Source organism: Salmo salar, chromosome ssa26 (assembly GCF_905237065.1).
Source record: "Salmo salar chromosome ssa26, Ssal_v3.1, whole genome shotgun sequence".
Taxonomy (NCBI): Eukaryota; Metazoa; Chordata; class Actinopteri; order Salmoniformes; family Salmonidae; genus Salmo; species Salmo salar.
In genome coordinates, this window is record NC_059467.1 from 21734956 (window position 1) to 21750694 (window position 15739).

The following is a 15739-nucleotide window of genomic DNA, read 5'->3' on the forward strand; positions in this document are numbered from 1 at the left end:
GGTAAAGTATTTGGAGGACCACAGTTAATGATTTGCATTTATACAGCTTTATTGAAGAATATTGTTTGTGAATGTAAAATCGCAAGTCGGGCAATCTGCAAGGCCAGTCTCTCTCTACTTGGAACTGTGAGATGGGTGCAGGGATTCGGATATCCTGATCTCTCTCCAGTCTCTTCTCACACACAATCAGGTATTTAACCCCTTCAATCACATTCTGAACCAGCTGGACCTACATACAACACGCAAACACACATAACCTATTCTTTCTCCACTCTCTACAACTGCCTATTAAAGCTGAATATTATGATTGTCACTGTCACTGCATTCTATTCTGTGGTGTAGTGATGCAGTGTCTTACCTCTGACTCACCCAGTCTGGCCAGGTTAGAGATGTCAGAGGTTGTGCCACAGTTGCGGAGTCCACGCCGTCCATACCTCGCTTCTGCAGAATCAGGTTGTCCAGCATCTTCTGAAAACGAGCATCCCAGTAAAATAAACGACAGAAAAAAACGAACAGAGAATTTAGGATCCTGGAATTTGAGAAGGACAGCTCAGCACAGGGATCCCCTTAGCACAGTTTCTTCATACGGCTGTTCATGTGTCAACCCATAGGTGAGTGAGGTGGTAAAGGCCAGACCTTGCTAAAACGAGGCAGGATGCCCTGAGTCCAGTGCCCAGGTTGGAGGGGCAGGTGAGGATGTTTCCCAGCCTCTCGCTCCACATGAACTCCCAGCCTTTCTCCATGATCAGCCTCTTCACCTGGTGGTGATGTCAACAACAGCTCATAAAAAGACACAACAAAGCATGAAAGGTTTAAGTGTCATTTAAGACACAGTTAACGTGTGGGTGTAGGCAATGAATCCAATCAGTGATTCTGCTGGGCTCACCTCCTCAAGTCCCCTGTAGAACCTCTCAAACACCCTCTTCATGTTGCTGCCCTTCTCCATCTAGATGACCCGGGTGTGGTCCTCTTCGTTGATCCACAACAGGAAGTTCTCCTGGTTGTTGTGCCTTTCCAGACCAACGGGTTATCTCCATAGGTTTCAGCGCTTCTAAAATAGTTTCTGGGGCTAAGCTGCCTGCCATCCTGGATCTCTACACCAGGCAGTGTCAGAGGAAGGCCCTAAAAATTGTCAAAGACCCCAGCCATCCCAGTCATTGACTGTTCTCTCTACTACTGCATGGCAAGCGGTACCGGAGTACCAAGTCTAGGACAAAAAGACTTCTCAACAGTTTTTACCCCCAAGCCATAAGACTCCTGAACAGGTAATCAAATGGCTACCCGGACTTTTTGCATTGTGCCCCCCCCCCCCAACCCCTCTTTTTATGCTGCTGCTAGTCTCCGTTTATCATATATGCATAGTCACTTTAACCATATCTACATGTACATACTACCTCAATCAGCCTGACTAACCGGTGTCTGTATGTAACCTCGCTACTTTTATAGCCTCGCTACTGTATATAGCCTGTCTTTTTACTGTTGTTTTATTTCTTTACTTACCTATTGTTCACCTAACACATTTTTTGCACTATTGGTTAGAGCCTGTAAGTAAGCATTTCACTGTAAGGTTGTATTCGGCGCACGTGACAAATAAACTTGGATTTGATTATCTTGTTTGGTTTTAGAGTTGTGCTTTTATCAAACCATTATACTTATCAAATGCCCTGTGCCTCTGGCCAATCTCTGGCCATTCCTGCACAGGTCAAGAGGGTGGACACTGGTATATCGAACAGGAAGTGATCCTGTGAACTCCAAAAACAAGTGTTATGCATCTCAGTGATAGAATAAGGAAATTAAACAAATAAAAACAATTCTCCAAATCAGTGTGTTGCAGACTGTGTTTTCCTCACATGAATGAGCAGCTGCTGCTCCTTGTCAGTCATCTGTACTGTCCCTTGAGTTCCCCCTGCAGGACGTTGAGGGCGTCCACCACCAGCTCCACCTCCCGGCGCTCCGCCCAGCAACAGCCAGGGGGCAGGCTCAGCCCTCAGATGCTCAGGCCCGTCCACGTGACGATGACACGTGGTGCTCATCAAACTGACCTGCCTGGATCTGACAAGAGACTATGGTAAGTACTGGCTCACTTGAACAGTTTAGAATGTAGATATGTAGAAGGTCTGGTACCTAGTCAACTGGGTGGTTGATGCAATGCCATTTCTATACTTATGTCCATGGACATTCCCATCATTATGTACATTGGTGGCATCCAGGTCTGTGGTGAGAGATTGTGTATAAATGCATGGCCTTAAATAAATGAAACCTTGGTAACCAACAGTGATCACAAAGCAAAGGCTTCTGTGTTATTCTTTCCTTTCAATACTTCTCCTCTCTACACACAAAAAGGTGGAATATTGGGAAACTCTGCTATTAAGAGTCTGTAGAGCACTTGCCTTCACTTCAAGGCAGAATTGAAAACTGCAGTTGATCCCCTTTCATCTAGGTTTTATCTGTATAACACTTTTATAAGGAATGGGTGACGCTCCAATATGTGTAGTAGCTTTAGAATATCTATTTCACGGTGCCCGCCATTAGATTTAAAAAATACATTGAAGTTCCAGCAAGATAGGTAGTAGGCATACCAATTCACTGTGAAAAGACACAGACCACACAGGCCGTTGTGATCCATCCCCTGATAGGACTCCTCGTCTCCGGCTACCATGCCAACATACTTTATGAAGGGGTGCCCAGGGTTGTCCAATCCTGTCTGGATAACATTGTCCATAGGCACACAGCTTAGCATAGAAAGAAGGTATGAGGTGACTGGCCTTGCAGTTGCTGTGTTTGCGTAAATCAGGGAACTCTGCACCGTGAGAGAAATTGAAGGTTGGTAACACTATTGAAATAAGTACAGACAAAAAGGGGGTACAATGATAGCACACCCCTAACGAATGAATAGGTGTTGGAGGCTGTGGACACCGGGATATGTCACTGTCTGTCTGGGATAACTGGCAGGGTACAGCCTCCTGATTTGAGCTCCTGTGGTGATGAGCTCTCTGTTCAGAAAAAACCCTGCTGTAGCAAATGACCATACTCCACTAAGAGACAGGACTCCTATGTTGCGCTTCCTAGGTGAAAACAGCTTGAAGAAACTGCTTGCCATTTTCCCTGTGAAACATGAGAGGAGAGTGTGTTACTGATACTAGCTGCTGTCCCCTTGATCCTGAAGAACTACTGAGGTACTACTCATGACTACTACTCAAGATCTACACAAATCCTACAGGTGTTACTATTTGATTGCTATTGAGATGTGTAGTAAACCAGTAGTGATATATGTAGTAATTTAAGTACCGGTAGTAATGAGTGATACATTGGGATGTTTCACTATTGTTGAACACTACATATTTCCTACTCAAATCACTACATAATTCTCCCTTAATGACTACTGTGCAACTACTGAGCTTTTGGGTATCTACTACTTAAAATCTACACATACCCACACAATTCCTACATGTTCACTATTGGATTACTACACAGCGCCTACACATTACTACTGTATGCCTATTCATTCCTATTTAATTACTACTGCCAGTGCCATCTGTGTGTAGTGTTGTGTCACTACTGAATTACTCCTGATCCTTTTTCATTTCCTACATAAACCCTTTTGAATTACTATTGAAAACATTTACTTCTGTTTATCTATTCAAAATCACTACTGACATCTTCTTGTTTCACGACTGTGTCACTACTAGACTAGTGCACATTATTGAACTTTTTATTATTATTACATTAATTACATATTAAATGATATATTTACACTTGTTTTGTTAAACCCTTTGAGGTCTTTGACTTAACTATCTTCAGATCCTCTGTTTTGTTGCAGTCACATTTCTCCACAACGTAACTTTTAGAAAATAAAGATATGCAGTAGTAATATGTAGGCATTGTGTAGTAATACAATTATAAGACATTATTAATCATCTGCTAACATTGGCCACATAAGACAAACACAGAAAAACATTTGATAAACAATGTTAATCTTACCAACAATGGCCTCCAGTCTTCTTATGTCGAGGGCCTCCTTGGCAACATGTCAAAAGAGGTAAGTAGAATGGTTAAGTATACCAATATGAAAATACTGTACATTTGCATACAAACACACTTATTAGGTATCATGAGGCTACATACTGTAGCTACATTTCAATGGTGCTAGCAAAGAGCTAGGCTAAACTAAATTACATCTCTATGACAACGGCTAACGCCTAAGACCGTTTTGGCTAGCAATCTTTTTGATGTGGTTAAAAGTTAAATACACGGCTAAACAACGACATGAACGTATTCATAAAACATGATGGAAAGTTGATTTACAGATGGTGCCAGCATAAGGGTTTTGAACGCCAGAATGACGAAGGATGGAAAATTATTACATTCGGGATTGTCAAAAACAGTAGCTAGCTAACAACAACAACCAAATACTTCCTGTTATGTCTTCTGCGATCGCGAAAAACCAGTGTAGTCTGGCTGTAGTGTTGTGATACTTACTTACTACTAACATTAAGTTGTAAAAACCCTACCTGATTACTATTGAAAAGCCTGTGTAGTAAAGCTGTTGTGTTTTGACTACTTATTTACTAACAACATCAAGTAGTAAAACTCTACATGATTACTACTTGAAACACTATGGTTTTCCTACTGAAATCTACAAAACTCTACTTGTGTTCTTGAGTAGTGCATGAACTACACATTCACTACACAATCACTTCTACAACATGTATAGGTTTTGTGTAGTAATCCAGTAGTACTTTTTCATGAGGGATTCAACTGTATCAAACACCATAACATATCAGAAAGTCTACAGTAATGTTAGCTAGCGTCCTTTTCACACTATGATGAGTGTTTAGGTCATATATTAGGTCTATTGTCCCTCCATAAGTAGATTCATATGGTAGGTAGGCCAACATACCTTAAATTACTTAACTAGGCTCTTGACTGGAGGACTATGTCTATACCTATAAATCCAACAACGCAGGCTGGTTTGCTAACCTAGCTAGTTACCATCGGATCGCGAATGTTGGGTTGTTTGTTAAGTTTAACACTAAATTAATGGGATATTTAATTTAACATTCTAGGACACAACTGTTGAAGATCGGGGGGCGCGTTGAACGTAACCACTGCCAGTAGTCCAACCAGCCGCAAGATAGAGGTATTATTCCTAAAGGTTTTAGCTAAACTTTTATTTTAGTCGACCACTGACCAATGTTCAGTGGAAGATTAGTACACTTTTTAAAATTCATTTTCAATCTATTTACTAACAGGGTTGCAACTGTATTTAGCCTTGGATCAGACAAGCCAAGTAAAGTGACCAGATTGAAAAGTATAATAATGTCGTTGATTGGCTGAGTAAACAGGCATAATTAGGCTACAGTTTGCGTCAATGAGGCGACCTGAACGCCGCGCGGTAGGCTATTCAACAGCGTGTGCATGATTACACGCTCCATCCTTTTGCAGCCATTAAATGGCAGTGATCACCAATATACTCCAACAGAGCCAAGTGGGTAGCAGTGGGCTGGGGTGGAAGGGTTTGCTTTTTTTGAGTTCTTATTGAAAGGCTCCTCAGCTCGGAGCTTTTGAAAACGAATTTGTAGTGGTGCACATCACTGCTTGTTTTAGGGCTGTGAGTGAGGGCCCTACTATTTAAAACCTAAACCATAATGAATAAAGGTGTGCTATCATAATGTAATGCATATAGACTATATTGCTATATTATGATGCATATCTGATGCTCATCTAACTGAAAACATCTGGTCTTTGCACCCCCCCCCTAAAAACAATTATTAACGCTGCAGACAATATCCTATTTCGGAACAAAGCATCCATCACTCATGCTGCCAAACATACCCTCGTAAAACTGACTATCCTACCGATCCTTGACTTTGGCGATATTATTTACAAAATAGCCTCCAACACTCTACTCAGCAAATTGGATGCAGTCACCAAAGCCCCATACACTACCCACCACTGCGACCTGTATGCTCTCGTTGGCTGGCCCTCGCTACATATTAGTCGCCAAATCCACTGGCTTCAGGTCATCTATAAGTCTTTGCTAGGTAAAGCCCCGCCTTATCTCAACTCACTGGTCACGATAGCAGCACCCACCCGTAGCACGCGCTCCAGCAGGTATATTTCACTGGTCACTCCCAAAGCCAACTCCTCCATTGGCCGCCTTTCCTTCCAGTTCTCTGCTGCCAATGACTGGAACGAATTGCAAAAATCACTGAAGCTGGAGACTCATATCTCCCTCACTAACTTTAAGCATCAGAGCAGGTTACAGATCATTGCACCTGTACATAGCCCATCTGTAAATAGCCCATCCAACTGCCTTATCCCCATATTGTTTTTTTTCTTCCTTTCTTTCTCCTTTGCACCCCAGTATCTCTACTTGCACATTCATATTCTGCACATCTATCACTCCAGTGTTTATTTGCTAAATTGTAATTATTTTGCCACTACGTCCTATTTATTGCCTCACCTCCCTAATCTTACTTCATTTGCACACACTGTATATATACTTTTCTATTGTGTTATTGACTGTACGTTTATTCCATGTGTAACTCTGTGTTGTTGTTTGTGTCGCACTGCTTTGCTTTGTCTTGGCCAGGTCACAGTTGTAAATGAAAATTTGTTCTCAACTGGCCTACCTGGTTAAATGAAGGTTAAATAAAAAAGAAAAATACATTGTTATAGATTATTCCAGCAGATGGCGATATACTACTGTGTATATTACTCTTGAGCAGTAGGTGTGCCCAAATCCTGTGCATTTTCCCCTTGGCCTCGTTCGCCATGACGTATTTCCTGAGGGGCTACATGATGTGGACCCCTCAGCTGTTTTGAGAGGGTTCATAGAATCATGCTTATTTTTTATTTATTTTGAAACCATTAACAATGTAGTATGGTAGTTGTAAGAGTATATTCGATTAATTAGTATATCAAAAAAGACAGGGGATCATGCATAATGTTAACGGGAACTGGTAAACCTACAGAATAAAGGCATTGGAAAGTTTCCTCATAATTGAGGCGCTCATGGGGAGTTTTGTACTGGTGTGCCTTCGTTCCTGGAAGAGGACAGACTAGTTGGTTAGTGCGAGGAGTGTGCTTTGCCTGTCATCGGTATTGCCTTGTCCCTATCTACAGAGACACTCGGGCTGTAATTGTGTCCGCTAGAAGGGCATTACGAGCCTGGCCGTAACGTTAGCTGAAACTTGACGCCGTCGATCCCGGTTGTTGTTGTTCTGTGGAGTAGGTTTATATGACATTATATTCCGATTACCGTCCAAATCGGAACGATCAGAGAAACAGAAGGCTAGGATTAAACACAGGGGAGAAATTGGGTGAAAGAGCGCTTGCTCTGAGCGCTGCAGAATCGCAGTAGGCTACATTGTATCAAGTAGTTGTTGCTGATAACGCGATACAGTGTTACTTTACTGAAATACCAGCGGGAGACGATTCAGGAATTTATTGTATTCGAAGTTTTTCGCCAAGCCGTTTGCAGTTGTCAAGGCCATTTGTGGTAAGTTACCGTATTTTTCTTGCAATAATAAGCCATTTCTGATATGAACCATAATTGTTGTCATACAATATAATGAAACTTGTATGTTTTAGTGAAACGTTGGGAACTTTTTGAGCTACGAGCAGAAGTTTTATAGCCTAACTGGGCATGTTGACTCATTGGTATGACCGTCAAAAGACGAGATATTCAATGTTTTGAGCCCAATTTTAAGAAAGGCATCTTGAAAGATTTTTTTATTTGAATTGTAGCTTGCTTGCTTATGATTTGAATAAGTGTCTATTCAGTGGAGAAAACGCTGATACTGTAGCCTTGTTACTCTGTATGATAAAGGCATTGTTCATGGTAATTAAACACTCTCCTTATGACAGAGCATATTAATTATCTGCAAGCAACATACAGTGGAGTGTTAGAGGAGCTCAAGACAAGAAGAGAGGATATTGTAATATGCTACTCTTTGTGGATTGTGATACAAATGTATTGTCTTCATCACATATTAAGTGATTAGCACCTTTGAAGTGCCCCTATCATGTCTCTGAGTTAGTGTGTGTCAGAGCTCGCCTGTCCTCTCCCTGAGTTCCAATTTGCCTTTGGGGAAAATGCAAATTGTGCAAATAACCACTGGCATCTGTGAAAGTTTGTTCCTGTTTGAGATTTGTTGACTTTCTAGCCATTCCTCAACTCCTGAGCCAGTGGCCATGTTTTGATTGCTAGTAGGCAGACCTGACACCTCTGGCAGGGAAATGCTGAAGGATTCTAACCTTGGGCACTGCTCTGTGGTGTGCCAATGTTATCTCCTGTCAAGGGCAATCACCATCCCCATCTGCAGTTTGACTTACACTTGGTGAAATTATCACCCTAGGATGTAATGTGTTTTCCATTTGGCCGTTGGTGACCCTTTTAGATAATTTCAAGCAGAGTTGTGAAATGTGTGACTACTTGCTTATTTTGATTCCCATCTATCTGTTAACACTTGTGCAGCTTTATAACAGTTGCTGCCAAACTTTGATGTATGGTATCATTTACTCTGCTAACACTTATGAGAACTGGCAGCAAAATGTCTGGTTTCCCACTTTCTACTGCGAACAGTAAAGTAGTTTAGCTTTTGTTATTCCACGGTGTATGGTTTTTATACTGACATTAAACTCCGGCTGAACGGTTGAGTGCCCAGATGAGGTCACTAGGGGTGTGTGTACTTTGAGCCATGCATGTCTGTGAACGTTAAAAGGAGGCTTGGGGAAGGTGCACACCTCTGTCTGCGTGTGTGCTGCCTCCGCATCAGATCGGACTGCATCAGAATCACAACAACAACATTAGTCCGAAGCTCAAAGGTGAGCTGCATATCTTACAGCTTTTTTCCCCTTGAAAGTGTTATGCTGTTAAGACTGTAGTTTTCTTTAGGGCATTTAGAGAGAACCCAGTGAGTTTAATCGCAATTTTATTCATAAGTATTTTGTCTTGTTTGTAGCCTTTTAGACTGCAATGTTTTGGTCTCTGAGCTCGACAAACAAGTTGTTTTGCCAGAAGTTAATAATCACCCTGACAATGTGGTTTAGCAGGTTTTAAACCAATGCTTAAGCTGGGCCTCTGCATTGTGTCTTTAGCATTGCAAAGAATTCTCTAAGTGGATCCTAAATCTTTGGGCACAAAGAAGCTTTAGTGTGCCCGAATAAATAAATGAACCATAGAGAATCAGACTGATTCGTGCCCATCTCAGAGGAACGGTCTGATTGTACAGACTGTCTAACTTTGTGTTTGCTGCTCTGATAGCACTGGCTGCAGTTGGCAGAGCAAACTCCTCTCCTCTCATAGTTGTGGCAGCACCGCAGCTCTTTTGCCCTGCAGGGTTCCACATGCACTGAGGTTTAGGGAACAATGGGCCAAATAGTGTGTCTGAGCGTGATATAATGGCTTTCGTGTGGCTTAAATGTTTCTCATTTCTGAGCTATGGCTTTTTCATTTTTTTGCCAGGCATTTTTTTTCTCAAACCTTTTTTGTGAAACTAGTAATGTCAATTATCATTGTGGAATAATTGGAATGTCAGTTTCTTGTTTCTTGAGCTGTCAATCTGGGCATATTCCTGCTATTGTAACAGTGTGGTACTTTCTGTCATTTATAGTTCAAGTTAAAATTGCATTGTATTTGGTGGTTTTGGCCAAGTGTTATGTCAGAATAATACATCTGTTCTGAAAGCTGAAGTTAATCCACCTGAGTATTTTCATACTGGTAGTTTTTGTAGAGCTGTTTTTGAATTGTTCAGTGATGAAAAGATTCATCACCCCCTCTAAAATAAAATACAATGATGTTGCCGGCCAGTAAAACAGCAGAACAAGGCATTACATAAAGTGGAAATGTTGCTGCTTGTTAGGTGGGTATGTTTTGTCAGGTCTATTGGAACAGCTGTAACGGAACATGCTGCCTGGAGCACTGGACAGGGATTTGACACCAACTCTGTCAATGGATTCACAAACCCTATGATATTTCAACTAGTTCTTTGAAATGTTCTCATTGAGTGAAATAACCTGGAATGCATCAAATGTTCATTCAGATAAGTATTTTGTCTTGTTTGTAGCCTTTTAGACTGCAATGTTTTGGTCTCTGAGCTTGATAAACAAGTTGTTTTGCCAGAAGCTAATAATCACCCTGACCATGTGGTTTAGCAGGTTTTAAACCAATGCTTAAGCTGGGCCTCTGCATTGTCTTTAGCATTGCAAATAATTCTCTAAGTGGATCCTAAATCTTTGGGCACGAAGAAGCTTTGGTTTATTTTATGTAATGATATTTGTGATGGAATTAGGATACTACAGTACAAACTTAAACATTTAGTTATGAGTCAGTAGGGATTTTTCCTCATCCCTATTAATTGTCTGAAAGGCGTAGTCAGAAGTCGTTTTATTTGGAGAATAGTTATTTGTAACTAACGGCCAGTAGGTCTATAGCTAGATCAGTATTGAAGGGATTTTAATGGTGCCATGCTTCTTTCTACCTCTGCCTGCTATTTTAAGCTTTAATGGGTTGAATCCTCCAGGATTTTTCACCCAGCTTCTCATTTAGCATATTCATGCCAAGCAACACTATCTCTCTGCTTTGTTTCTGCATTTGAAGACATTGTCTTTTTTCCAGGCGCTCTGTAATTTGCATTTATTGGGTTTCAATTGCCAAAAGCGCTTCAAAGGGGAGCTGAGCCTTGCATGTTTTTTTCAAATTTCATGTGTGGAGCTTGAGCCTACGAGCGTCCAAGGTTCCTCAGCCAGAGCCCCATCCCAGCTGAGTTCTCATAACTGACTGACTGACTGCCAATGGCTAACACTCATCCTCATAGGGAAGACCAGCTGAAATCTCCCCATCACTCTCTCTCTCTCGGACTCTCTCCGTGACTCATCATCATCTGATTTCCTTTTGAAAGATAGAGCTGGAAATGAAATGTTATGTTTGGTGAAAAATCTTCTTGGAAGGTTGAGGAACAGGTAGGGCCAGTGTTCTTTGTAGCTTTTTGGAGAAGTAATGGAAGAAATGAAGTCTCAAAGCAGCCTCAACCACATTGTCTGAAGTCAGCTGGGCTACATTTCTTAATTGGTTTCACTCTGAACACCTCTCAAACTAGTGGTTAGGGATCTCTATGGGGTTGGACAGTGTTTTCATGAATCCAGTTCACAATGCTCTTCACTTGGAAAAGTTTTCTCATGAGTGAAGACCTAGACTAGTCATTGCTGGGGCAAAAGTCTTCTATCTTGGCTTACAGAAGGAGAGTGAGAGGGGAAGTAGAATAGTACATGTGATCCATAAGCTTTGCATAATGCATGGTAAGAGACATCCACTCCTCCACCACCTCCAGTGCTGAGAAAAACCAAGAAGCAAAGTGAGGAGGAAAATAATATTTCAACTCTCATGGATTTGTTTTTAGTTTGTCAGGTTAACAGGCGGTTGAAAAGTCAGTCTGCATTTGCAATCAACATTTTCATGCTATAGAAATTGGAATGGACTCTGTTTCCTGCAACTAATGATTATTTTCTTTCAAAGTGCCTTTTGTAATTCCAAATACAATACGTGTTTAATTGTCATAGCTTCACTGAAAGGGAGAAAGAAGTAAGGACCTTGGACTCCTTTAACTCAAGTCTGTTGTTAAGCTGGTTTTGTTCCATTGTAAATTTTGACATCTTCACGTCACTCCGCTCTCCTTTTGTAATGCTGTTGTCATGGGTGCGACGTAACAAGTCAGCAAACCTTGGCAGGATTGTCTTCCTTCTGACAATACATGCTGCTTCAGCTCACTATTACAGCGCTCTGAATAGAAGTTGTAGGAGTTGTTTTTCTCATTGTGTTGAGCTCTGCTACATGTTAGTAACGCTCTCTTTCTTCTTAGGTGATCCCGGTGCAGTGACTTTCCTGTGTCGTCTCTCTGCTCTGTATGTCCCCTGGCCACCCCCGGCCTATCATAGAGACGCTGAGCTCAGGGACTGCGCTGTTGTAGGACCCCATGGCTCTGGGCCTTCCATCCTCCTCCATGGGGCCTTGGTCACGGCTGGCTGAGCGGCTGCTGCTGGGACCATTGCTGGTCCTGCTGCTGTCTGGGCTGGGCATGGCCCTTGGTCAGAGGGTTTACACCAACACATGGGCCGTCCACATCGCTGGAGGACCAGACGAGGCTGACCGCATTGCCAGTAAACATGGCTTCGTCAACCATGGCAATGTGAGTTGTTGGGGATTCTTCACCCTCTTTTGTTTGTCTCTGTGGTTTTTTTGTCTGAGTGAATAATTAGGGAACATCTACTGCAGAAAGTGCTGATCTAGACTGCTTTTCCCACATTGCCTGTTAGTGCCAAAATACCTGACCCCAAATTGGCTTAAATATTTATTACACTTGGAAGTTGCCAGCCTCCAAGGCACTCGGAACCAATTGAATTATATCACTTTACTAGAGCAGAAAAAATACTTACAGTTGAAGTCGGAAGTTTACATACACCTTAGCCAAATACATTTAAACTCAGTTTTTCACAATTCCTGACATTTAATCCTATAAAAAAATTCCCTGTCTTAAAAATTCCCTGTCTTAGGTCAGTTAGGATCACCACTTTATTTTAAGAATGTGAAATGTCAGAATCATCATAGAGAGAGTGATTTATTTCAGCTTTTATTTATTTCATCACATTCCCAGTGGGTCAGAAGTTTACATACACTGAATTAGTATTTGGTAGCATTGCCAATAAATTGTTGGGTAAAACGTTTCGGGTAGCCTTCCACAAGCTTCCCACAATAAGTTGGGTGAATTTTGGCCCATTCCTCCTGACAGAGCTGGTGTAACTGAGTCAGGTTTGTAGGCCTCCTTGCTCGCACATACTTTCAGTTCTGCCCACAAATTTTCTATAAGATTGAGGTCAGGGCTTTATGATGGGCACTCCAATACCTTGACTTTGTTGTCCTTAAGCCATTTTGCCACAACTTTGGAAGTATACTTGGGGTCATTGTCCATTTGGAAGACCCATTTGCAGCTAAGTTTTAACTTCCTGACTGATGTCTTGAGATGTTGCTTCAATATATCCACACAATTTTCCTTCCTCATGATACCATCTATTTTGTGAAGTGCACCAGGCCCTCCTGCAGCAAAGTACCCCCACAACATGAGGCTGCCACCCTGGTGCTTCACGGTTGGGATGGTGCTCTTCGGCTTGCAAGCATCCCCCTTTTTCCTCCAAACATAACGATGGTCATTATGGCCAAACGGTTCTATTTTTGTTTCATCAGACCCTAGGACATTTCTCCAAAAAGTACGATTTTTGTCCCCATGTGCAGTTGCAAACCGTAGTCTGGCTTTTTTATGACGGTTTTGGAGCAGTGGCTTCTTTGTTGCCGAACGGCCTTTCAGGTTATATCGATATAGGTCCTGTTTTACTGTGGATATAGATACTTTTGTACCTGTTACCTCCAGTGTCTTCACAAGGTCCTTTGCTGTTGTTCTGGGATTGATTTGCACTTTTCGCACCAAAGTACATTCATCTCTAAGAGACAGAACGCTTCTCCTTCCTGAGCAGTATGACGGCTGTGCGGTCCCATGGTGTTTATACTAGTGTATTATTGTTTGTACAGATGAACGTGGTACCTTCCGGTGTTTGGAAATTGATCCCAAGGATGAACCAGACTTGTGGAGGTCCACCATTTTTTTTTCTGAGGTCTTGGCTGATTTCTTTTGATTTTCCCATGTTGTCAAGCAGAGGCACTGAGTTTGATGGTAGGCCTTGAAATACATCCACAGGTACACCTCCAATTGACACAAATTATGTCAATTAGCCTATCAGAAGCTTCTAAAGCCATGCCATCATTTTCTGGAATTTTCCAAGCTGTTTAAAGGCACATTCAACTTAGTGTATGTAAACTTCTGACCCACTGGAATTGTGATACAGTGAAATAATCTGTCTGTAAACAATTGTTGGAAACATTACTTGTGTCATGCACAAAGTAGATGTCCTAACTGACTTGCCAACACTATAGTTTGTTAACAAGAAATGTGTGGAGTGGTTGAAAAACGGGTTTTAATGACTCCAACCTAAGTGTATGTAAACTTCCGACTTCAACTGTATCTTTAAAAAAAATATTATGTATAGGAGTAATATTGAGAATGTTGTATGGTATTATGTCCCATATAACTTGTAAAATGCAGTGCTTCTTGTGGCGATTTAGACTAAATATTAGTGTACCAGAGGCAGTGGTCCTTATAGAAACCCCTCTACAACTGTTTAGTTTCAGTTCATCCATTCCAGAGAAATGACTCACCCAAACAGACTAAACACAGTTACCTGAATGACTGCAGTTTTGCCTTTCTGGGTAAGATGTCTCTTCTGTTACTCTCTTACTGAGAGTGGCTGACCACAACCTCCATACAAATCAAGTCACATTTTATTGGTCAGATGTGTTTAGCAGATGTTATTGTGAGTGCAGCAAAATGGTTGAATCATACACCTGTGTGTGTCTGTCGATCTCTGTATTGTCCTGAAAGTTTCACTTTTCACACAGCTTTTAATCTCATTGCTCAAAGTTCGCCATATGCTCAGCCCGCTGTTTTGTTTGTGGTAAATTAGTTCATCAGAAAATGACCTCCCTTGTCTCTGACATGTTAGCATTCTCAACACTACCACAGTCTTCCATGCTTTTCTGTTTCTTTTCAATGAAACATCCCACAAACTTATTTATGTGGTGGTCTTCCTTTGTCGCAGATGAGAGGCAAGTCATGGTACATTTCATGTAGTGTTAACAGAACTTTTTGAAGTAGCCATCAGACTCTTCCCTCTCGTCTCCTCAATGCGCTGTGTTGTGGCATTGTTTGCATTGCAGAGCTGTGTGTTTGTGTCAGGAACAGATGATCCGACAGGAGCTTCCTGACTGGAACGCCCAATCAGAGTGTGGGTGAGATGGGGCTTTGAACTATGAATTACACAGTGCGGCTGAGGGAAGACTAACAGGCGGTGACAGGAATGGGACTCCGATCCTATGAGCAGCACCACCAGGGTTTAGGTTTTCACTGTTCCTCTCCTTCCTTCCGTTTTGAGGACAATCTATGAATAATTAAGCACTACTTGGGATAGTATGTTGTTGAGGCCCCAGTGGGCGGGTGTAAAATAAATGTAAACATTTCCTGTTTGTAAGTGAGCCACTATATTCTCTGGTTGCTCCAAGACTTCAATGGGGGCATGATGAGTAGAAGTACTTTGTTTTTTTGCCTCTGTCTTTTTTCATCCATTTCACATTAAACTTGAATTGCTTCCTTCCTGGTTAGCCTGTTTCCTGCTAGGCAACTAGATCTCATGTCTTCCAGTTAGAAATCATTCATGATGCACCTGGTCATGGGATAGATCTGTGTGTAAGATAATTATTCTGGTGACATTATAAGGTGATACCATTTAGTCGGGGGCTTTAATCATTCTGACATGTCTCTCTGTAATTGTTTCCATCCAGATGTTTTGTATGCTGCCTACTGTGGAAATGTAGTGTCTGTGAGTCAATTTCCTATAAAAGGCCTTTTTGCTTGAGTGAGTGAGAGAGCGCATAAACAGAGTGAGTGAGAGAGCGCATAAACAGAGTGAGTGAGAGAGCGCATAAACAGAGTGAGTGAGAGAGCGCATAAACAGAGTGAGTGAGAGAGCGCATAAACAGAGTGAGTGAGAGAGCGCATAAACAGAGTGAGTGAGAGAGCGCATAAACAGAGTGAGTGAGAGAGCGCATAAACAGAGTGAGTGAGAGAGCGCA

The 15739-nt window shown here is 41.7% G+C and overlaps 1 protein-coding gene and 2 long non-coding RNA genes across 5 annotated transcripts in view; 1 reads left to right on the plus strand and 2 right to left on the minus strand.

The window, feature by feature from the left end:
- Positions 1-28: 28 nt before the first annotated feature.
- On the minus strand, positions 29-1139 carry LOC106587397 (uncharacterized). The gene is made up of 4 exons (XR_001324438.2): positions 887-1139; positions 637-758; positions 359-468; positions 29-229 (listed from the first exon to the last, which is right to left on the minus strand). It is a non-coding gene; the product is annotated as an uncharacterized lncRNA (long non-coding RNA).
- A 384-nt stretch (positions 1140-1523) lies between these two features.
- Positions 1524-5025, minus strand: LOC106587396 (uncharacterized). 2 transcript variants are annotated; one of them, XR_001324437.2, is made up of 6 exons: positions 4901-5025; positions 3982-4018; positions 2580-3105; positions 2125-2212; positions 1851-2052; positions 1524-1742 (listed from the first exon to the last, which is right to left on the minus strand). It is a non-coding gene; the product is annotated as an uncharacterized lncRNA (long non-coding RNA). The 2 variants fall into 2 exon arrangements; XR_001324436.2 differs by having other exon boundaries at positions 1524-2052.
- Positions 5026-6812: 1787 nt separating this feature from the next.
- LOC106587394 (furin-1) overlaps positions 6813-15739 on the plus strand; it is a 97189-nt gene continuing 88262 nt past the window's right edge. Inside the window, exons 1-2 of one of the 2 annotated variants that reach the window (XM_014175750.2) lie at positions 6813-7504; positions 11865-12191. In XM_014175750.2, the coding sequence (XP_014031225.2) occupies positions 11979-12191 (213 nt within the window). In that variant the 5' untranslated portion in view covers positions 6813-7504; positions 11865-11978. Of the gene's footprint in view, positions 7505-8682; positions 8833-11864; positions 12192-15739 lie in introns of those variants that run through there. The other variant, XM_014175751.2, reaches the window with a different exon arrangement.